Source organism: Jatropha curcas, chromosome 8, assembly GCF_041381405.1.
Source record: "Jatropha curcas cultivar XTBG-Jc1 chromosome 8, XTBG_Jcur_1.0, whole genome shotgun sequence".
In the NCBI taxonomy this organism is placed as follows: Eukaryota; Viridiplantae; Streptophyta; class Magnoliopsida; order Malpighiales; family Euphorbiaceae; genus Jatropha; species Jatropha curcas.
Window position 1 is genome coordinate 8,871,984 of NC_143158.1, and position 24,844 is coordinate 8,896,827.

The following is a 24,844-nucleotide window of genomic DNA, read 5'->3' on the forward strand; positions in this document are numbered from 1 at the left end:
TGTGTTTGCACATGAGGAAACTCTAGTGGTGTTAATGCAAATGGATTGCATAAAAACCATCGGATGATATGTGAGTTTTGGTGAAAAAATATTTTGTGTAAACAAATATTTTTTTTATTGAAACCATTAGTTAACTTGGTGGACTCTTAACAAAACACTATTCTCGCGTGTGCTTTTTACTGACTGGTGGTGATATTCATAGTTGCACTAAAACCACCAAATGAATTGTGTGTTTTAGTGAAAAGACAATTTGACAACTTTAAATTTTCATTTTGTATTGAAACTACCAGTTGAATTGGTAGTCTAAATACAAAATAAAAATTATTGTTTATTCATAAAATTACTTTTTGCTGGCTACTTGTCAATACGGGTTATTTGTTCTATTGCACTGTTGGTGGTTTCAGTTAAACACTCTCTCTATGGCAGAATAAGCATTAGATTGGTAAATAGTTTTGATTTGGCATTATATTGGGAACTAGTTTTTTGAAGAGCATTATTTTTGTCGAAATCCCAATATATAAAGACAATTTTAAATACGAGAATAATATTTTTGGATTTATAACTCATAAAATTTAATCTTAAAAGCCAAAACAAATACTAAAATTTTAGGTCGTACTCTCCTAAGAAAATACAACATCATCACACAACTTAAATATATATAAACTAGTTGTACGTCCGTACATCGTGCGGATTAACAATTATAAATAATTGATACAAATTATATTTTGATTGAAAAATGTAAGTAAATTAATATGATGAAAAGATAATATTTGTCAATTACCTTTTTTTTTATTCTTTGACTATGATAATAAAAACTATTAATCCTATATATTCAAAAGTGATAAAAGAATTCCACACTAACAAATTAAAAATAATAAACTCACTCTCTTAGCTAAACTTAAAAAAATAAATATAAACATTACTTTTTAAAATTAAAATAATTACTCATACCATAAAATGATCTGAATAAAAAAAGAAATAAATTTCAAGAATAGTTAATCATACGTGTCTTTCGTCAAGGTATAAATTTTTATCGCTATCTAAAAATATATTGAACATAAAAAAAGAAAATAAGAATTTGTGTGATATCAATTTATAGTGTGGTTATTAGTTATTGAAAAATTAATTAGTGTTCTATTCTTATTACAAAAATTTATTATTTAGATCATTAATTATTGCAAAAGAAAGAAAATAAAGGGTTTTTTTATTAATGAAATAAATTTATTTTATGATTATTAATTATTGAATAAAGAAAATGAAAAGTTTTATAATTTGATTAGGTGGTCTCCAGCGCTTTGTGCTAATGTATAGTATACATTTTTTTTATTTAAGATGTTAGACATGTTTGTTAATTAAGTTATCAAAATTTTTTTTCAGAAGTTAAAGGCACTTAGCAAATTAAATGATTGAATCATATCATAACTGCATTCTTATTAAACTTTTTTATCCCTATCATAATTGAGATAAAATAGTTAGAATATCTAGATATTATTAGGTTCTTAAATGTGAAGAATCTTTTATTCTTATACAAATTAAAAGAATTTTAATTATATATAAGAATAAAAAAATTTGCATAAAATGGTAAAATAGAAGCATAATCTTTTATTCTTTTATTGCTGTTAGTTTTATTCATTTTAATTCAATTCAAGTTGTTGATTTATTTAAGTTTGATTTTAAGTAATTCAACTTTTGTTCTTAAATTTTTAAAACTTATAAAACTGTACTCAAAATAATTGAACCATAATTTAATTTAAAACTCATAAGATTGAAAAGCAAATCATAATTAAACAATAAATGGGAGACAGAAAAAAAAAATTATAAAAAAGGATAAATATTGAAAAATTTCTCAATCAAGATAAATAGAAATGCTAAAATGTTAGGAGTTTCATTTTTCTAAGGAAATGCCACTTCAATATATTGCAAAACCTTCATATTTCTCTTTTATATATGTACAATGATAATGATATGTAATGATTTGCAAAAAGATCAGTAACTTAGAAACTATTTACGCATCAGCAGCAGAGAAAAATGTGGAAAAGTCTCTACAAATCAGGTGTTAAAAGTGCAAGATTTTCATATCAGAAACCATAATATTTTCATATCAACAATGTCTTAAGATCCAAATACAATCATAATCACAAACCTTACAAGGATTGAATCCAATCACAATCAAACCTAGGAAGTAAACTCTACCAAGATCCTATTCCAGAACAAGGCAAGGATATTTTATTCAAGACACGAAATGAAAATGCTACAATAACTTATTCAAACATCAGCCACATAATGACTGAGGATGGTTCATTGTTTATAACGTTTATGTAATGCTTTATAAATCAAGCCTATTATGAGTTAATTTTTCTTTGCGATGAACAGAATCCATAGCTGCTCTCCAGCTGAACTCCTGATCAGTTTTGCCTTCCATCCATCAACTATATCATTGAAGTCTTTCTGGGAATAGACAATGAACAAAAGCATACAAAGAATGAGTTTGTGATTGAAACGATAAATCAGCCAAATAAGATAAAACCACTAAAACGAGGGCTACACGCACTTCGGAAAAATCATGAATGAATTCATCCTTCTCTTTCTCAACAGCATCTAATTCCCGTTTCAGAACTCGATTGAACTGCAGCACAAGTATAAGTTTTTGACTGCTTATAACAAAGTATATATATGCATCTTTAAGAGTAATAAAAGGTTTGAAGAAAACCTGATCAGTTCTGTCCTCTGCAATGACATCATCAAAACCAGCATCCGTAAGCATCTGCACATTGTTTAGAAAGGTTTTAATTTGCTTTCAGGAGGGAATTATTAACCAAACCACCACAAAAAGCAACAGCGGGCAATAACAATATACTGCAAATGAATAAATACCTGGACATATGGTTTTACTTCATGAAGGTAATATCCTCTTTGCTTAATGTACTCTGCAAATTCTTCTGATGGAGTTCCAGCACTCTTGCAGTAATCACTTATAAGAAATTTACCCCCAGGCTTCAACCATTTGTAGAATGATCTAAACAATGCAGGTTTGTCCTGAATTTAACAAAAATATAAAGTTAATGAGCCCAAAGATCAGAATAAAGTAAATTTGCTGCCTGAGATACGATGACCAATTACAAACAGCTAATTTTAAAGAAACTATCATATGTCACTTGAAAGATAAAGGATTCTGTGTAAGTTTATGTTTTTTTACCTAGACCAGGTGAGTACTAAAACTTTGAATATTAAGAGGCTACCAGAAGAGCTAAATTCTACCCAGAATGGCAACTTTCTTGTCGATAAAAGGATCAGGTGCTGCTAAGGTAAAACTCTAGAACCCACATGCTCTACTATAACATTCAGAAATTTCAAAATGAAAGTACTACATAAATGCATCAGAAAAGTCTTACTTTAATGTGCAGCATGGTGTCACGGGTGTAGATAACATCAAATGTGTTGTTGGGATATGTCTTCTTTGTGATATCAGCAAGCTCAAACTCTACAGCGCATTTGAGTCCAATGGCACGATCCAGAGCAAAAGAAATCATATTGATGGAGAGGTCAATGCCAACAACTTCCACATCATATTCCTCAGCCATGTAAAAGTCACCTCCCCCAATGCCACATCCAACATCTAGGACTTTCTGCCCAGGCTTAAGATCAAGCCTTGCAACAAATTCTTTTGTTGTTTCTGTTCAAAGGCAAAGATACATTCACAACAATACAAGTATAACTCCACAAGATATTTGTAGCGCATATGCATTATTATACATATCTATTAGCACATACTTCATGTGTATATATAAATTAGTCAACATTCAGTCATGAATAAACATATGCCATTCATGTGCGTTTATACAATAAGCACCTCAAAATTCTGGTCAGATATATATATATATATATGTCTATGTATTTTGTGCAAAGATCTAAAACATGATGATGTTATACTTTAGATCCATTAGAAGCTGCATAAAAATGATCATTCCATACTTCCTTTCAAGCATCCATGTCTATATTGTGTTTATCTTTCAGGTCACAAAATATGATATTCGTCATCCTAACATTTGGGACTTCAAGCAACAGTGGAAACATAAAAATAAAAAAAATAAAAGCCCTCCGATTTTCCTCCAGCAAAAATTTAGAAAGGGCATATGACATACCAAATCCTCCTGTGCTCACAAAGCCATGTCCAAAGACACGCTCATACCGCATGATGCCACTATATTTATACTGAACAGTGTCTAAGAACCGCTGGAACCCCTTATCATCTTCTGAACGGACTTTCTGCCATAGCCAACATATCTGTATCATTCAAGCATCATCATGTAAGTAAAACTATTCACACAACAAACCTCAAAGAAATAAAATCAAATAGTTGAACTTATGTTGCCTGATTTTGGTTCTTCTTGTTTCTGACATAAGCTCCAATGCATTTGCAACTAACAAGAGAGAGTTCATAAGAATTTCCAAAATCATCACGCATATGACACTCTTTAAAGACCTGTCATGCAATACAGTACAAATCAGTGACAGTTGTTGATTGCACAAATTTGCTCTCATGGAAAGCATACATCTTTCCTTTCACATCATGTGCATCACAAATCCTCATCAGAGAAACAAAGGTTTGCCCTGTATAAGTCATTATATATCATAATCGGCATATCTTTTTATGAATGCTACGGTCACCAAGAAAACTTTTTCTTCACCTTAAAAAGAGTTTTATCTATCAATATTATTTTTCCCTTCAACCTAAGCTACAAATAAATTTGAAATCAACTCATCAATTTAATCTGGTCTTTTCCATATTCTAGGTTGCTTAATACCACTGTCCTTGACAGCAGAGACAAGCCACATTTATATATAATTAGACTACACATATTCAAATATTCAATCAACAAAATGTTTCAGAAGAAAAGGAACAAAAAGCAAACCTTCGTGTAAAATCTGGGCTCCCGGTAGTGGGTTGGGTTATGTTTTCGCTTGCTATCTCCAGATTGATGGAAACAAGACTCTCTAAAGAAAATGTAACCACCAACCTTTAACCATTTCACCATCCTTTCCACCAGATTCTCTACCTGCCATCCATGTTTACAGTAATTTTAAAAAAATTAAAAACTAAAAGACACTATTGAACTTTAAAGATGCCAGTACCAAACATAATGCTAGAGGGAGCAGAAATATTTGAATTAGTCACTATGAGCCAAGAAAACGCAAGAATTTTCACCTCTTTATCTGAGAGATACATAAGTAGCCAATTTGAGAATATTAAATCCACTGATCCTTCAGAAAATTTCAAGTCTTGGGATGTCACATCAGCGCATATAAACTTGACATTCTTGTAATGCCCATTAATGCTTTCATTCTGCAGGAAGGAAAAATATAGATACGACTCAGAACCAACTTTTGTAAAAAAAACTGAAGATACAGGGAGACTAATAACTTGTTAGGTATAAATGAATCATATAAAACTTTGCTGCAAATTTAAATTTTCATAATTTTTATATAAATGGATATTTATTTGGAATTCCATAAATTTTATGGAGTTGATTATGCTTGGACCAAATTCTAACAAAATTACTAGCATTTGCAAATAAACTCTAAACTTAAAAATGGAACAAGGTACTAGCTACAAAAGCTAATGAATTCCAAGTACAAATCTAGTAAAACTAGATACATAAAATGTTTTCTACATTTAATCCACCAATATTTAAAGTCACCTTCTTTATCACACTATCTATGAAGTCCAGAGCAACAAGCTGCCCAGCATTCTGTGCTATTTCTCCAGTAAAACGACCAATACCAGCTCCAAATTCCAAAACTGATTTCCCTTCATAGGATGGGAGCATAGAAAGCACCTGCACAGAGTCCCAACAATGATTACTTTGAAAAGCTCCTAGAAGACAATATTGATAATGCCTTTACTATAAAACAATTAAACAGGTTCTTCTCCAATACCTCGGGACGTTCTTCCTTGTCAAGATCAGAGGCTTTAGAATCAAGCATCATTGCTTCTACCGTCAGATCAACGGAGTGCTCCATCCAGTAGTTCCTCTGAATTTCACGCTCTTCAACTACCAAACAATAAAATAAAAAAGAAAATGCAAATGATTAAACTTGTCAAACCATTTGATACAAATAATTCGTTCATAACTCTCAAGTCCTACACCGAGCAACCCAGACCCTGATTCTATTTCTCGTTCATTTGTAAGAACCTAGAAAAAAAAAACCCAAAAAGATTTAATTTTACCATTATGAGCAGCCATTGCTAAATGCAGCGAGAAAGAGATCTCGAGTCCAAGGGAGGGAGCTCTAGATTTCGAAAGTTAATGGAATGGGAAAGGAAATGAAAGAATGTGGGTTAACGACCCTCAATGGCAAGGCGAGATCTAGAAAAAGTTCTGGATCGGCGGTTACAGGCTCTGCCTCTCTGCCGCATTACAAACACAAGAATCTGCAATGCGACAAGAACGACTATGACTCTACCTCTTCTGAGACCTTACCTTAACTTGGTATTGTGTTTGTGAGGTTTTATAGTTTGCAAAACTCCAATTTTGCCCTTCAAGATTTTATTATTCAAAAATTTATATACTTAAGTTTTAAGGAACAAGGGCAATGGCTCCTCAATTTTTTTTTTTTTTTTTTTTTTTGAAAAAGAGGACTACAACCAGGGAAAAAAAAAAAAAACAATTACATAGAGATTTGTCTGGAATAGCTAATGCCACAGGTATCACTAATTTTAACGGTGTTATATTATTGAATTACCTAATATTCATAATCAAAATAGCTTTACCGAGATCAAGCGAGTATTTTATGAAATGTTGCTTCTCTAAATTTAACATTTGACAATTTTTAATTGAATTTTTTAAATTAATTTATAATTAATAGCTATTCAAATAATTAATTTTATCAAATATTTTTATTTTATACTACTGTACAAATAATAGTTAATTATTAAAGATTAATATCTATCGCTTATCAATTAATTAATAAAACAATTAACAACCACTAAAATAGCTAACAGCCGTTATATAATCAAATAAAACTTCAAAAATTTCATCAAATATTATTTTCTTATTGACACTTAATAGGTCACATCATCTAATATTACTGTAATTATTAAATTCGACTTGATTTGAAAAATTGGTGAACCGGCCTTAAAATTTCCTAATTTCTTTGAATCATTTAAAGGAAAATTTCAATTAAGTTAACTCACCTATGATTGAATCGATAGATTCATATAACCAATTTTTTAAAGTATTTTTTATTATATTATAATTATTTGATTAATATATATTTTATGACTTGCTAATTATATTATTGATTCACCGGTTAAATCAATAATTTATTTATATAGTTTTTTAACCGAGTAAATATTCGGGTCGGGTTTAATAATATTGACTATTACCCAACCTAATATTTACCTTCCTCGATCGACATAGACTCATCACGTGGGCTTACCATTAATGTAATAATACAACCGAAGAAAATGACCCTCTGTGAAACAGCGAATGGGCAGCGATATTTTGACAATTCTGTGATTAATAAAAATATAAACAAGATAGGATAGCTTAGGATCCTATGTTCTGTTGCCACGTTGAAACTTAAGAAGTGGCCCCACCCCATCGATTATTTTAGATTCAGATGATCCTAGATCCTATTTTAGGTTATTTTGTCCATCCTTAGGCCATTCAGTGCAGCGTGTCTTTACTTGTTTTGTTTTTTAATTTTTGTAGCATGGAGGGAGGGGCCTCGGCCAAGAGCATATTCAATGCATGAACATGCATTGCCGTGTCTCAAAAATTGAAAATTAAAAATAAAAATATTTTTTAATGTTATTGTTTACTAGTTTAATGTTTTAAAGAAAAATAGAAATTATTCAACATATTTTTTATTTTCAAAGAGTCTATTAGACATCATGATATAGCCATTTAACAATAATAATTTATTTATTTAACATAAAAAATTATCAATAATAATAGCTTTTCGTATAATGTTTAGTCTTTAAATTTGAATAATATTTTTAATTTTTTATTATTTATGAAATTTGATAGTTTCTACTATGGAGTCAGGAATGAAACTTAAGGGATGAAATAAAAAAAAGTATGGAGGTAGAGACGGAGGTAGCTAACATTTAACACGTGACAGAATAAGTTATTAAAATAATTAATTTTAACGGTAGTTACATCCCATTTCATCAATTATTTTCTACCAGTTATTAGTGACGCCTGTCCTTACTTCTTTTGTTTGGTAGCTAAAAAGGAAACCCTTTTCATTGTCATTGTCGTTTCCTAATCATTACAGCTGACGCTTCGCAGTTTTGAAGGGGTGGAAGATGGAAGGACAAAAAATAATATTATTATCCTCAATTTAAGTTCATAACTTTTTAAACTGAATCATCGATTAATAATTGATATATATATATATATAGCGTTTTATAATTATAAGGCACATTTTGTTTTTTTATCTAATAATAATTATTCTCACTTATCGAATATCCTTATTCTAAAAAAAATAAAAATAAAAATAAAAATAAAAACATATTGAATAAGCTCTAAGGATAAAATTATTTTATTCACATAAAATTGCATTTTTTTTTTTTTGAAAGATATTGTATCTAGTTTCTAATGTTTAAAGTTTGACTATATTGTAGCTATTGAAAGTTTTTTTAATATTTTAATTTAATATTTTAAATATAAATCCCTCGAGTTCTTAAAAGGAGATGCAGTCGAATCTTACTTGATAGAAATATAATCGGTCTTCAAAAATTTTTTTTATAGTTAAGTAATATAATATTTAAATTAATTTTTAAATATTAAAATAACGTTTTATAAAAGATTAATCATTACAACGTTTAATTTTTATTATTTTATGAAAAATTATTCAATCAGCTACTAACTACTCACAACTTACTCAAACAACTAAATATTACTAAAACAGTTAACAACTATCAAAACTGTTAATTTTATCAAATAGGTCCAAAAGATGTACCTATTGTGACCAAAATTAGCGGCCAACTAGATACTGCTAAAAAAAAGAAAAAAAAGGCAAAAATAAAACCAATTTATTAAGATTTATTTCCTCAAAATTAAAAGGTGATTATGAAATATAAATAATAAAAGTAATATTTTAACTTAATTAAAATGCTAAAAGCTATATGAAAAATTCTTACCGAATAGGAGCTTAAACAAATTTAAAAATACTCTTGAGTGTTTATTGCAGCATATAAAAAAAAACAAAAAACAAAAACTTAATTCTAAACTAGCTAATTTATAAATAAATATTTTTTGAGACATTGCTAGTCTCCATATACATATAAACAATGCTGAGTTTAAAATTTTAAATGTAGTCAAACTTTAAATTATTCTTTGGTCTCTAACATTTTTTTTTTTAATAATTAGAAAGTGTAATACGTGAACGTAAAGATTTTTAGCTTTCTAGCGAGGTGCGCTTAACATCCATCATGTGTACTTTTCTTTTAGCACCGGTCCATAGTCACATTTAATCGAAAGGGATTACTAAAATTTTCCTTAAACCTTAACCATTTGTCCCCCTAGTTTATTCGGTAAAAGATTTACCTCTGTTAATTATGTCATACCTTTATACTAAATTGAGGGATTCCTAAATAAGGAAGATTAAGATTCTAATTATACCTTTGAGAAAGGATCCAGCTCCATTGTTGAATTCTTTCAAATCTGGGTATGATTCCTCACCTAGAAAATATTTGGAAAGAAATAAATTTATAAAGAACCATTTCCTTTTTCCTTCACTAGAATAAGGAGAAAAAAGACAAAATTTATGTACAGACAGAAAGAAGCAGAAGTCTCACCTTGAGTAGCCATTACAGAAGCAAGAAACAGACTTTTAATGGAGGAATGGATTTTGAACTTCAGATGTTAAAAAGAAAGCAAACTATGAAGCACAAATTGAAACTAGCAAGAGGAACTGAGTTTGTGTAGTGGTTGCATGAGGAGTGGGGTTTTTATAGAAATGAATTCCTTTTTCTTTTTTATTTTTTAAGTGCTAGAATAGACATATCTGGACAGATCTACCTCTAACCAACAAAAATCTGAAAATATTAGTAAAAAAATTATTAAATAATTTCCTTAATAACAAATCAGTTTTATCCCTTAAAATTTGCAAAATTATATCATCCCCAGAATTTAATTTCTACTCCAGCCACCTATCCCATCATCACTCACTGTATTCAACCTTGTTCAATAACAACATTCAAGCTAGTGTTCTAACATTTTGACTAGAATTAGAATACTACATATATTATAGTGCTCAAAGATTGAAAAAATGTTTTTGAGGTTCGATCAACGATACTAATTATTCTAGTTGTTAGTTCGTGGGTCTAAAACCTATTTTACAACCACATTGAGTTGCATATTTATCCTAAGATTATACTAGAATTTAGTTTTTTAGATAACTCCCTAATTAAAAAGAGGAGAATATGCCACTATCTCCTTTCACGTCAATTATTCTCAGTAACCTCGGTAACCACAAAAAATACCTTAGGTTTTGGATGTATAATTATTAGTGGACGACTCTCGTAGCCGCTTACATTAACGACGAGTGAATCTCTTCTTATTATTTGTTCGTGCTACAAGAAGGTGTAAAAATATCTATCAGGCTTGTAATCTCAAGCGTAACATCACAATAACATTTGATTTTCTCTCTAAAGAGGTATTCCGCTGCTCCTCTTTAATTACTATGATTATTCTTTTTTTTTTAATAATGGTATCAAAACATGTAATGCTTGATTTCACTTTAAGGATGATTTATTCCCGTGAGATTGTTGGATAATTTTATTTGGATTTATGTGTATTTATGATAAGGTTTTTTTGGGTATTTTATACCATAGATTCAGATTATATATATATATAGGAATAATTGATTATAGTGAACAAATTTGGTTTTAAGTTGCAAAAGGATACTATGAAAACAACCATTAAAATATTTGTTTACTACTTCGTTTTATTGTTTGAGAATATAATAAATTTGTGATTGTGATTGCAAAGGAATATATATATATATATATATATTTTGTTGTTGCTTAAAGTGGCGAGAGGCCACTGTTATTGAAACGTTAAAAAAAAAAAAAAAAAAAAAGGAGGATTGTATATTGTTTGCTGTTTTGAATAATGAAGTGGAAATGGGCCACTGACAAAGCAAAGAAAAATACAACAAATGTATATATATATTTTTTTTTATGGGAAAAGGCCATTGATTTGTAAAATTACCCCCCCCTCCCCCCGGGTTTTATGGCAAAAGGCCACGTGGAGATTTAGATGTGGGAAAGATGTGTGGGAAAATGAGCAAAACTCATTGTTTTGTACTTTAGTTGAATGTGTCGTTTAGATAACACATCACGGGCCCCATTTTAATTATTTTGCAATCATATACATGCACCTAAGTGCATTTTTGAGTATTACTATTTTTGATAAAAAGTCGAAAATACAATTGCTAGCACCAAAGATAATAATTAAATGAAACTCAACCAAATTGCAAAGTTTAGAGTAAAATAGTAATTTGCACACAAGGTATGAAAAGTGATAAGTGCATATAGTAATAGATTCAGGTTAAAATCATCTCTTTAATATTTAAAAAAAAAAAAGAGTAAAATAGTAATTTTATCCTATATAATTAATTGTGAATAGGGATGAGTATTCGGTTAATCCGAACCAATTCGGACCGAATAATTCAATTTGAATGTGACCGAATTTCATAAATCTATTATCCAATCGAAACCATATTTAATATTAAATCGAAAATAATCGAACCCAATAATATGTGGTCTTATTATAAAAAACCACAGCCATCTAAATAATCGGATTAGTATTTTCAGTTGGTTAATCTAAACCAATTACTAGAAAATATCCAAATCTAAAATTTTTCAATATATGTGTTCCTATCTCCACATTTGTAGATTGCACTCTTAAAGCAATTATATACGTATGTTTATAAATTTATAGACAATTGTATAGAATAAAAAAATAAACAATAAAATTAATTAATTAATCCAACAAGTCATAAGTGTCCAAACAAAAATTACAAAGCCAATCATATTTAATCCAACTATCCAAATAATAATTAATATAATTAACATTAAAAGAAGCACTCATTAAACTTTCAGTTACAAAATTACAGTTAGTAACCAATTAAACATGACGTTCTTTATCAATGATCTCAAATAGTTATACCATATTATTATCACATGTCACAAAAACTATATAAATATAATTTGCAATCTTAGTTTTATTTTAATATGGAGTAAAAAAGCTACATTTGGACAAAAAAGAATCTTAGGTACTAATTTGGTTAATTTAGATTAACTGAAGTGTTTTTCAAACTAACCGCACCATAATTGAAAAACCAAATAATATTTATAACTAATTGATCCAAATCAAAACTAATCTATTAACAGTCGAACCAAATTAAATTACTCGATTCAGTTTGGATTTTCGATTTGTTTGCCCTAACTGTGAGTTTGATTTTTATTTGATAAGGGTAGCTAGCTTTTAAGATTTTGGGTGATGTTGGTGAAAAGGATCCCATTGTAATTGTATTAATAACTTTACACGTTATCATATTAAAAAAAGGCATGAAATGAATACACATAGAATGTTTATTTATACACGTCAGGCATCCTTCAGATTTTTTTTAAAGAAGGAAGAAACTTTATTGAATTAAATTAGAAACCGAACTAACCTCAATACAATATGGAACTATATTCCAAGTTTGAAAGCGAGCTAAACTCTCGAGCAAGAAGGTGAGTAGGCATGTTAATTTTTTTTTTTTTTTTTTTAAATTGGAAAGTCATTAGTAATAAATATAAGTCGACTACATTCCAATTGGAATAAAAAATACACATAGAAAAATAAAATTTTACGTCTAGAGATAATCTTAGCAGAAGATATTAATCTTCCATGCAAAAACTTATTCATTTTCGAATAGGATGATAAAAAAAAAAAATTTCCACAATATCTTTATATTTGAGATCCACAAAAGAGTTTAATATACCAAATTTGAATGGAAGAATAGACCGTATTATCTTTGTATTTTGAACTGCCGAATAAAGATAAAAAAGGAAGGAAACCAAATTCCTCCACATTTTCATACTCACCTTCCTATAATTAATATTCCCTTCATCCTCTATATATAAGCATAGTTTGACTTTTACATAAATTAAAAATAACTAATTAATATAGTTAAATTATATTTTTTATTTTGTTTTTTTTTTCAAAATATTTCTTTACAATATTAAATAATGGATATCAATTGGGAATATGGATGTAAATTAAATAGGGGTATATTAAGAAATTAAATAATAAATGATCTTTTAAAAAAGGATAGAGAATTACATTTTGGAACAGACTAAAAAAGGAAGTGAGTCTATATAGGAGGACGGAAAGAGTAAAAAAGAAAGAATTATTTAAAATGATAATAAAAAAACTAAATTAAGAAAACCGAGAATGAACCATATATTTCTATCCTCACATTTATTTTCAGCTATGATCCCACTAATTAACCTCTATAACCTCTTATCTTCCTTAAGAACACCAAATTTAAAAATCTAGAATCAAATAAATTGAAATTTCAAAAATTTCACAATTAGAGTTCCTGAATATATCCTCTTCCTCTTTTATATCTTAAAACAAGTAAAATTGTAGGATTTGAATTCTGTTATTTAAATTTTGTTGCTGTGTTTAAATGCTACATTCTGTCCGCAAACAAAAAGCAATTTTTTTTATTTAATTTTCTTTTTTTTTTTTTTTGAAAGATTTAATTTTCTATTTTAAACAAGTAAAAACAATAGAATTTTGTATTTGGCTTAAATCCAAATATCAATCAAATGCAAACTGAAACATGGAGGAGAGGGCTTTGGTAATTTCAATGCTAGATCAATTATGTGGACATGCAACTAAAAAATTATGCAGGAAATTAATTAAAATCAAAGAAAATAAAGAGAAGATAGCCATATCTAATAAATAAAAAATTGAAGAATATTAAGTGTCTTATTCAAAGAATATGGAGTTTTTAAGCCTTACAATGATTAAATGAGAAAAGAAAAAAAAAAAAAAATATATATATATATAAAGAAGAAATATGAGTATATGGCCACATACACATACACAAAAGAGATAAGAAAAGAAGACAAAAAAAAAAAAAAAAAGGAAATTAGTTTTAAAGTGCCACCTATACACATAATTTTCTTCTTCACACTTCCTTTCACATTTGAAGTTCACTCGTCGTTTGCTTACGTGGCCATGTGCATACTCAATGAAGATTTTTTTATTTTTAACTAATGTTAAGAATCTGGATGATACGCAGAGTAATATTAAAAGATGAATAATATTTTTATAATATCATTCGAAAATAATAAAATTGTATAATAAAATGATCATGAAATTCATTATAAAATTGTATCTCATTGAAATATGTTGAAAAAGTTGCAATGTTAAAATGTATCTTTCTAAGTATCCTGCGAAACATTTCACGAAGGTATGCAACAGCAAAATCCATATATGGTATGACCTGCATAAAAAAAGGCACAATTTTGAGAATTTAACACAATTATATTGAAATAAGAAATTAAATATTTTTTTTAATTTTATGTTTATGATATATAATTTTTTATTTATTTGAAATATTAATGCATTATATTTATTTAGTGTAATGGGTAATGAGCGTATAAATGTCCTACTTTTTAAAACAAAAATTTGTGACTTTTTTAATTATTTAGCCTGCTATATCTTCGAGTGTAATAAAGAATTTTAAAGTCATAGATATTATGAATCCCTGAGGCCACAAAATGAGACACATCAAGTCAAAGGATAAATTTATGTATTGGGCTATAAAAAGGATTATTGTACAAATTTTTAGGTGAAATGTAAATGTGCATATCTTTGGTGAATTTCTATTGTGAAGATGAAAGTTGCCCTTTATCAGACCAACCCTAATTTTGAAATGCTTACGAAGTTATATTTTAAGATTCTCAGGATAAATTAGTAGTTAAATATTTTTTAATATTATGTACTTTAATATTTAGCTTAATTAGGAATCTAATAATAATTTAGCTAATATTTAAATAAACATTTTAACTATGTACAGTAAAATTAACCCTATCCGATGGGTATTCATCCAATCTAAACCAACCAAATCCGAATTTTAGGTTTAACTGGATTTGGATAAGATATGGATAAAATCTAAAAATTTTATTTTGGGTAATGGCAGGGTTTGGTATTGCTATTATAAATCTGAATCCGAAATTCAAACCTCTAGAAATTCAAATTTCATTATCTTTTAAAAATTATAATATAAAATTTTTAATAAATTGGACACTTATATTAAATTATATACATAAATTATAATTTTACTTTTCATTTAATTTAGTATAATGCAAAATAACTAACTTAAGTTTTTAAATATTTATACAATGCAAAATAACTTTGCTTTAGTTTTATATATTTATTTGAATTGGTCAAACTTTTAAAATTTAATATTTCATTTATAATATTTGATTTAAACTTCAATTTTAAATAATGGAGAAAAATTATAATAATAATAGTGATATGGTGTTTTCAAATAATAATATTTTATGTTTAATGATTTTGTTATATGAGTTTTTTAGTTATTCTACTAATTGATTTTGTTAAACTTGGAAAGTCTGCTATCATCACATTTGAGTGAAATCTTATGATAAGAAGAATAATTTTGGAATTAAAATTTTAATTTATCATTGTTGGAACATTTATTTATGTATTAATTTATTTTCATATTTTTTTATGTATTATACAAATCATTAATTTGAATAAATATTATAATTTTTTAATTCAATACAATCTAATTTTTATATAATATGAATCGGTGGATAAATGGGTATCCATGGATAGCAGGTACCTGTGGGTATACTCAAATCCATTGGATTTGAGAATGGATATAACATTCCCTACCCAAGCCCGCTTAGGTAACAACATGTAAAGTATTGTTTAGTGTTTTGATTAAGTTAAAGAACTATCTTAATTAATTATGTGGTTCGGTAATATAACATTTATCTTAGCGTTTGGAGTTTGAGGCAGTGTTTTATGAAAATTTATTTTGTTTTCATAAATTTTTTATGATGTTCATACTCATCACTTGTTTTTGCATTATTTTCTGCTGCGGTTATATTTGTTCATATCCTCTTTTGTCGTTTTACATTAAGTAACTATTCAAATAATTATTTTTACCAAATATTTTTATTTTAAATTGCTATATAAACACATAACCAACTAACAATTAATATCTAATAACTAATAATACAGTCAGTAAAACAGCTAATAACTATCACAGAATCGCTAAAATTGCCTAACATAGCCTCGATAAGGTATTGGGTAAGATATGCGAATTGAGAATGAGATTGGATTTGGATATGAGTATTGCACTACCCGACCCGAACCATACCTATTGTGATCCCTAGTTTAAACTCAATTATAAATCCTATTTAGTTTCTCACTTAATGTATTAGTTCAATTAATGTCATGATCCATTTCCTTAGACTAGATGGACACTAGAATTTGGATAAACATAAGGCCACCGAAGCCCTTGGTAACCTAATCTGTCATACATCTTTTACAAGTCCAATACTTGGCTTAACTGGGCCTTAGGCCCACAGTCAAAAATCATTTAAATCTGAATCGGGCTTTGAATTGTGGGATCTTGTCTGATTTTGGTTCCAACTGATTACGTTGCGGTATTGATCATGATTTTCAAGGATACATGCTTTATTTTTTCTAAAAAAATAAAAATTCGGTTGGTTACTTCTTTCTTATAGATAAATTTTATTTTAAATAATTTTTAAAATTTTCATATTCATATAAGAAATAAAATTAATTAATTTTATAAAATAATTAGATAAATTATCATTTTATTTTTTCTAAATATTATTAATTAAATAAATTGTTAAAAAAAATTTGAAAATTGCTTTTGAGAAATATAATTTATTAATAAGAAAATCAATTATCACAAATACTCAATTAGACCAGATATAGAACTTACTATTATAATTAAAAGAAAGTTCGTTGATCCTTTAACAATAAAAGAATTATCTATATTCTTTTAAATAATAAAACTAAAACTAAAAGAAACAACATTAGATTTGTCCGCTTGAAGATAACTTTGACCAATATAAATCTTCATAGTAGCAACTTGTCATTTAATTGATTTGGACGGTAAAATAACTTCTCCGGTTCTTCTGTGCTTGAATTGCTTTTTCAAAAACTTGTTGCATATGACGTACACGGATGAGTTCAAGTTACTATGCGTTAATAGTATCAATGGAGGAACATGCCGTAATACCATGCTCTATTGATCAAAGATCCACATCAATAAAACAAGATCTAAATTCTTCAACCAAATAAAATCAAATATCATACCTTTTAAGAACAAACCTTTACAAAGAATGAACTAAACCCTCACAAAACAAGAGATAAAAGAACTTTAAATATGGAGACAAAGCAACAATAATAAAAAAACTAAGAAAAAACAGATCTAGTAAAAGAAAATAGATCTGAGTTTATTAAAAACGAATAGAAAATTAGGAGTGAGAAGAAAAAAGAAAAGTCGGAGGCTACGCTGATTAACAACGGCAGCCCCAAATAAAAGTTAGGGTTAGATAAACCAGAGAGAAAAGAGGAAGATAGAAACCCTGGGTTGGATTGTGGTGTTTTCAAACAATGTAATTTTAAACTAAGTAAAAGATTTAAAAAGAAAAAATTATTAAACTCCTATTCGTATCGAACAATGTAATTTTAAATTAAATATTTCACTTTTTTTTTACCATTTTATTTTTTTTAGATTTTTAACTTTTAAGCAAAGTGTATTTTCAAAAAAAAAAAATTAAGTAAAATGTATTATGCAGTAAAAAATTATTTAGACTTTTAGAGGTGTATAGAATATGTTAAGTGATTATAATTTTAAAAATAAAAATAGAAAATTTTCACTTCGAACATGATCAAAAACCGGATTTGAACCAATTCAAATTCATATTTTAAACTTTATCCGGCTATTGAACTAACGGTTCTACTCCAATTTCACTTCATTTAAGGTACAGTTTAATTTCTTATTAATTGAATTTCAATTTAAAACGAACTAGTTGCCATGCCTAATCCAAGTTCTAGTGTAATAGGAAAATAGATTAAGATAAATTTCATTAACTCCTTAATTAAGAATATTTAACTTTAAACTAATTTTAAACATAAAAATAAAGTAATTCTAATTCATAATAAATAAATTATACCATGCAATTAATTTCGTATGATTGCAGGAGCACAACGAGAACATAAAATGAGAATTATTGGAACAAGGCCCATTTGACCAAAAGCCGGTTCGCCACCATTATTTCTTCCTCTCCTTTCAGAATAGCAAAAGCCAAACATTTTTTTTTCCTCCTTTCTTTGAAGAAAGCAAACCAAATGCTTTCGCTTATAAAAATTTAATATACAATATTTCAAAACAAATCAGTCAAAATCAACATAAATTTGTCAATTCTTATAATTTTTTTTATGATAAAAAAAAAACTTTCAATTTGTTAAAGAAAGAAAAATGTTTTATAATAGAAGAAGCGCAACTAGATAATAATTTAATAAAAGAAATGTTTAGTAATTTATTTTTTTTAAAAAAAGAAGGAATTCAACTATATAATCTAGCAATTAAAAAAGGGTGAGGAATTCAAATTTCTCTATAAAAAAAGCAACCATTACACATGAACTTGTTCGTCTGGCTAATTTCTATTATGCTTCATAGTTTGCTTTTCTGTTGACATCTAAAAATCTTATGTTGCTTCTGTAATTAATGGCTATTCGAGGTGAGATTTTTCTTTTTCTCCTTATTTCAATCTATTAAAAAAAAAAGAACAGTTTTATATGAATTTTATTCTTTCTTTATATTTGCTAGTTAAGGAAGCATACCCAGATTGTGAACAATTCAACAATGAAGCAAGTTACCTTCTGGAAAGTATAAAATTAGAATCTTAATTACTTAATCTAAAGCAAGTTCACTTCCTATTTTATTGACAAGAGTTCAATTTTTAAGTCATAGCAGGGAAAATTACAGCATGATCCATGTGGTTTGCGAAATACAACTAGTTTGTCTCTGTGTTTTAGAAAATAGACTAAAATATCCTTATAATTTACTTTCACCAGACTATAAGGTCCTTTTATTCAATTTTTACATCATTTTCGTTAAATACCTATGAAATGACAAAAATATCCCTTTTATTTTTAAAAACACATGGATGGACTAGTAGTATTTTTCAAACTATAGGGACTTCACTATAATTTTTCTACTATAATATTGGAAGTGACGAGTTGAAGGGTTATAGAATATGGCTTCAGGAAATTTCTCTCCTTGATACTTTATTTGATACTTTGCTTGTTCTAATTCCAAAATTTGATAATCCTGACGATGTGAGAGACTTTAGACCCATTTCATTATGCAATGTATTGTGTAAAATCCTTTCTAAAGTTTTAGCCAAAAAGTTGAAAAGAATTTTACCTGATGTTATTTCGAAGAGTCAATCCGTTTTTGTCCCAAGTTGACTAATTACAGATAATGTATTTGTTGGTTTTGAGATCTTAAATGGTATGAGGAGGAGGGTTGGTAATGAGTTGGAAGCTTGTGCTTTAAAAATCGACATTATTAAGACATATGATAAAGTTAATTGGTATTTCCTACGTGATATGCTGAAATGATTGGGCTTCTATGATAAATAGATCAGTTGGATGTTGATGTGTTTAACTAATGTCAAATATTCTATTCTTGTAAATGGAGTGGAAGTTTGCCCTATAGTTCTAATTAGGGGGTTGAGATAGAGGGATTCTGTTTTGCCATATCTTTTCCTTATATGTGCAAAGGGGTTATCATTATTGTTTACTGAGGCTGAGAGACAGGGACGAGCGCATGGGGCTTCGGTAGGGAGAAGTTGCCCTCATACTTCTCACCTCCTTTTCGTTGACGATTTATTGTTTTTCTTTGACGCCAATGCATTGAAGACAAGAAGGGTTAAGCCAATTTTGTTGGATTATGTGAGAGCATCTGGGCAGTTTTTAAATTTCCACAAATCAGCTATTATGTTCAGTTCTAATATTAGCTCTAATGTTAGAACTTATATCTTGAATATCTTAAGCGTTCATTACTCTCTTAAGGGGGTAAATACTTAGGCCTAGTAGGTTTAGTGGATAGAAATAAAAAACATATTTCCAACTTTTTAAAGTATTAAGTTATGGGCTAAGCTTAATAGTTGGGCTAATAGATTCTTATCTCAAGCTGGGGGAGAAGTCTTGCTTAAGTTTGTTGCTCCAGTTCTTCAGGCAATAGAGCAAACATATTGGAAAAAGGCTATGGAAGAGGAACTTGAGGCCTTGAATGAAAATCATACATGAGGGATTATGTCCCTCGACCACCTAATAAAGGTAGGTGATTCCTTTGGTGATTCTAATTTGGTCCGTCGACTCAAGAAATCTCTTTATGGGCTTAAACAAGCTCCTCGAGCCCTAGTTTGAGAAATTTCAATCCACAATTTGTTCAGTTGGTTTCCAACAAAGTTCTAATGATCCATATTTATTCACTCGTCACTCTCATGCTAGTATTGTTATTTGAATAATTTGAATAATTTATGTCGATGATATGATCATTACAAGTAACGATGAGCAAGGAATTTCAGAGCTCAAGAAGTTTCTTAAGGACTCATTTCGTATGGAAGATCTTGGTACCCTCACATATTTTCTTGGGTTAGAATTATCTTATTCCTCTAATCGTATACTTCTAACACAACGAAAATATATTGAGGATATACTTAAGCTCGCCAACCTTAGTGATAATAAAATTTATTCTACTCCCATGGAACAAAATTTGAAGTTGAAGCGAGAACATGGACCACTTATTTCAGATTCTACTTCACAAAAACGCTTAGTAGGCAGTTTCATTTATCTTACTATCATGCATCCTGATATCTCATTTGTTGTTCAAGTTGTGAGTCAATTTGTTTTCCAACCCCAAAGACATCATCTGTCAGCTCTTCATTGTATTCTTCGTTATTTTAAGGGGAGTTTGATCATAGGTTGTTTTTTCTATCCAAACACCTCTTACTCTCACAACATTAACTGATGCAGATTATGCCATGTGCGTAGATACCTGACGTTCAACAATAGAATTTAGATACTTTGTGTAATTTTAGGTGCTTCTCCCATTTCTTGTAAGTGTAAGAAGCAAGATAGGGTATCTAAATCCTCCATAGAAGTTGAGTACCGTTTTATGTCTTTTGTTAGTTTTGAAATTGTATGGCGCAAAAGGCTTGTTGAAGAACTTGGTGTTACTTGTTCTTTACCTATCACTCGTTTTGGAGGCAATACTAATGCTATCAGTATTGCCACTAATCTAGTATACCATGAAAGAACTAAAAATATTGAGTGGACTATTGTTATATCCGTGAATTAGTCAAGATAAAATTCTTCATCTCGTCCATGTCTCATCTCATAATCAGATTACTGACATATTCACTAAGCCAATGTCTTCAACTCGTGTTGCATATCTTGTAAGTAAATTGATGCTTGTTAACAATCACCATCAATTTGAGGAGGGATATCAAGATGAGAAGATTCTCGACAACCACCAATTGAGGAGGGATATCAAAATGAGAAAATTCTCCCATCAATGATGGATATCAAATCAAATTAGGAAAATAACTCTTTGTACCATCAGTTTGATATAGAGAATATTCTCTTCTCTCTCATTTTGTCAATTTTGAATCTTGGAAAGGATGTTAATATGGTTTAGATTAAGAGGCAAGTCAACATAGATGCCTATACTTTTATTAGGATATCTTGTCTTATGTACGCTTTTAAATTTGGGACTCAATTCCCTCTTGTTTATTAAGTTTTTTCCCTTGAAAATAATGCGATAGTATTTCTTCGTTTCCAAAAAAAAAAAAAAAAATAATGATGCTAAATTATTAAGATAAACTAATGTATTGTGAAAAAATAAAAAGGGACTAATGATTAATAATACTATGCAGGATGAACTAATAATTTCCCTTTTATATATTTAATATATATTTTTTCTTATAATGGTTTAAATTTTTTTTTTTTACATTATCGAGATATGCTTTATTTAAAAAATTATGTTTTGGATCATATGTAGTATAATTAATAATATAATAACTTGTACTATTCAAATTAAGTTTATATGTTATAATGATATCATCATATAGCATATTCAAATTTGAGTTGGAAAAGGACAATTTGAAATTAAATAGCATTAATTTTTTTATTCTAATAATGTCATGAAGTAGATCAGTGCATAGGAAATCACTGCCAACAATTTGATTCTTTCAAACGTTGTCCCGTGACATGAATATGTTAGAATCACGTGTTTGGATTCTCTTATGAACTCGGCCATTTTGGGGTCCACGTCCAATGGCACAGCGCCAACTTGCTTTTCTTGTTCTAAATAAAGAAATATTATTTCTCACTTTCTCCACCCATTGCAAATTACAATATTATCCAATTTGGTGTTTGTTTACTAGTTTTCATTTATTTTAAAACAATTTTAAATCAATTAGACCAATTGTGACTGAAGGGTTCATTTTATGTAATTCAACCTATTCACTAGTACAAAATATGTATGACCTTAATAAAATTATAAAACAATAATTAAAAAATATTTCTAAAATTTGATTTTCTTTCATATTTATGTTTTTTATAAAATTTAATAAATTAAAAAAATTAAAAAAAGGATTGATAATAATTTATATTATTTTATTTTATTTAAAAATAAAAAATAATCACTCAACAAGAAAAATAATAATAATGATTTTCTTATATAAATAATAATTTCTCTTAAATAAATGATAAAATTATAATAAAAATAAAGTTAAACCGACTCATTTGAGTAGGTACAAATTAAATATTGAATACATGAAATAATGATTAGATTTAATATTATAATACGTTACGCATAAACACAAAGTAAAATTTATAAAATATCAAAATTTAATTATAATTGATAACAAATAATATTAATAGCATGTAGAATAACATTGATATTGAATTAAAATTGATAAAAGTTAACATTGATAATGAAACCTTTGATAATAAAAATAAAGAAACTCTTGGTAATGAAAGTAATTAAAATTTACATAGAAAAAATAATTATGTATACAGTTTGTGATATACTATATATAATTTTTAATTAAGATTGGACAAAATATCTCCAAATGAATTATAATTCTTAATTAAGAAATGACAAAATTTCTATAATATAAAATTACTTTTAAATTTTTAACTAATATAAAACTTTCCAATTAGAAATCACTTTTTGAATACTATTAAAGATTTCTTATTTTCTTTTAATAGTTTTTTTTTAATTTTTTAGCCAATGAAATTTAGATTTAAATGGAAAATTAATATAATCAATCCAATTTAATTATTTTTATTTTTTAAACCAATAAATTTAAAATCTTTAAAAATTTATTTATCAATTATTACATGTTTTATAATACTTGTTACGTTTGGAATTTCACGTTCAAAATCATTAAGTTTATCTAAATTACAATAAATTATTGAGTAAATTAACTATATTACTTTTAATTTAATACTAATTCTGTAAAAAAAATCATTAAACTGAAATAATAATTATTGATTATATATAAAATGTAAATATGAAAAAAATATATAATTATTACTCATGAGAATCATAAGATAAATATTTTGAAATAAAGTATTTTTTTCAACCGTGATAAAATGTAATGAAAAGGATGCAGCAGTAACTTTTAGCAAATGGATGAAATAATTCAGCATTCAGGAGAAGCAGCTTTATTTGCAATAATGCTGGGGCCAGTCCATAGTCACACTTTTCGACCTATCAACTTGTCAAGTGGCAATCCAAGTGCCCGGTCCCGTATGGGACCAATAAAATATACTCCTTTTGAGAAGGATTCAGGGCTTTCAACAAATATTGTTGTTGGTTTATTTTGTGATGTTCTCTCTTTTTATCGTAAAGCTTTGCCTTGTTTTAAGTTTGTGAATTCATTTAGAAATTTCACATAGAATTCGATTTAATTATATTTAAATATATAGAATTTAATTTATCAAATTTAAATTTTTATGTTTTTCATGTTAAACACAGAAATTTGAATTTAGAAATAAATTTTACAAAATTTTGTCAAATTTATTTATTCCAAACAAAGGATGAGTGTTTTTGTTTGGGACATGGATTTAGGCTATGTTCAGCAATAGTTTTTCAATTAGCTTTTAGCGTTTCGACCAAGCAAAATGCTAAATACTATTTTTGGTAGTATTCGGTAACACTCTGTTTGAACTGGCTTTTATAAGTTAATGTATTTTACAAGAAGTTAACTCATGTAATGTTTAGCTTTTAACGTTTTGTAAAAAATTATTCAAATAGCTAACAGCTAAATGCTACTATACTTAACAACTGTCAAAACAACTAATTTTACTGAACAGACTCTTATATTTGCTTTTGCAGACTTTGATGTAAGTTGATTAAGCAGATTTTTTTTTTATCTAAATTGCTTTTGAACTTAAACATCAGTGCCAGATCTGTAGTTTAATTGACCCTCTTTTTTTCTCAATTCCTTTTAAATATCAATGAATTTTTTTCAGTTGATTCCTCTTAAAATTCAAAATAAACTCTTTTTATTATATTTTATTATATATTGATCCCATAAAATTTTATTTCCATATCCGCCACTGATAAAGAGATGCAAAAGAGAGAGTTTAGAAAGGAGGGTAATATAGTGAATTTTTCATTAAGGGTATTTTTTTTCATTTATTTTCATATCTCATCTCTAACTGTATTTTAT

The 24,844-nt window shown here is 27.9% G+C and overlaps 1 protein-coding gene across 2 annotated transcripts; it reads right to left on the bottom strand.

The window, feature by feature from the left end:
• Nucleotides 1-2,070: 2,070 nt before the first annotated feature.
• Nucleotides 2,071-9,962, bottom strand: LOC105647160 (phosphoethanolamine N-methyltransferase). Of its 2 annotated transcripts, XM_089724792.1 has the most exons (13): nucleotides 9,809-9,962; nucleotides 9,633-9,692; nucleotides 5,938-6,053; nucleotides 5,700-5,837; nucleotides 5,207-5,344; nucleotides 4,914-5,057; nucleotides 4,373-4,483; nucleotides 4,143-4,284; nucleotides 3,393-3,673; nucleotides 2,875-3,036; nucleotides 2,711-2,764; nucleotides 2,552-2,626; nucleotides 2,071-2,448 (listed from the first exon to the last, which is right to left on the bottom strand). In XM_089724792.1, exons 1-13 carry the CDS (start codon nucleotides 9,819-9,821, stop codon nucleotides 2,350-2,352), a joined length of 1,533 nt encoding a protein of 510 aa, XP_089580918.1. In that variant the 5' UTR covers nucleotides 9,822-9,962; the 3' UTR covers nucleotides 2,071-2,349. The 2 variants fall into 2 exon arrangements, with proteins under 2 accessions (XP_089580918.1, XP_089580919.1); XM_089724793.1 differs by lacking the exons at nucleotides 9,633-9,692; nucleotides 9,809-9,962 and adding an exon at nucleotides 6,230-6,485.
• Nucleotides 9,963-24,844: the final 14,882 nt, after the last annotated feature.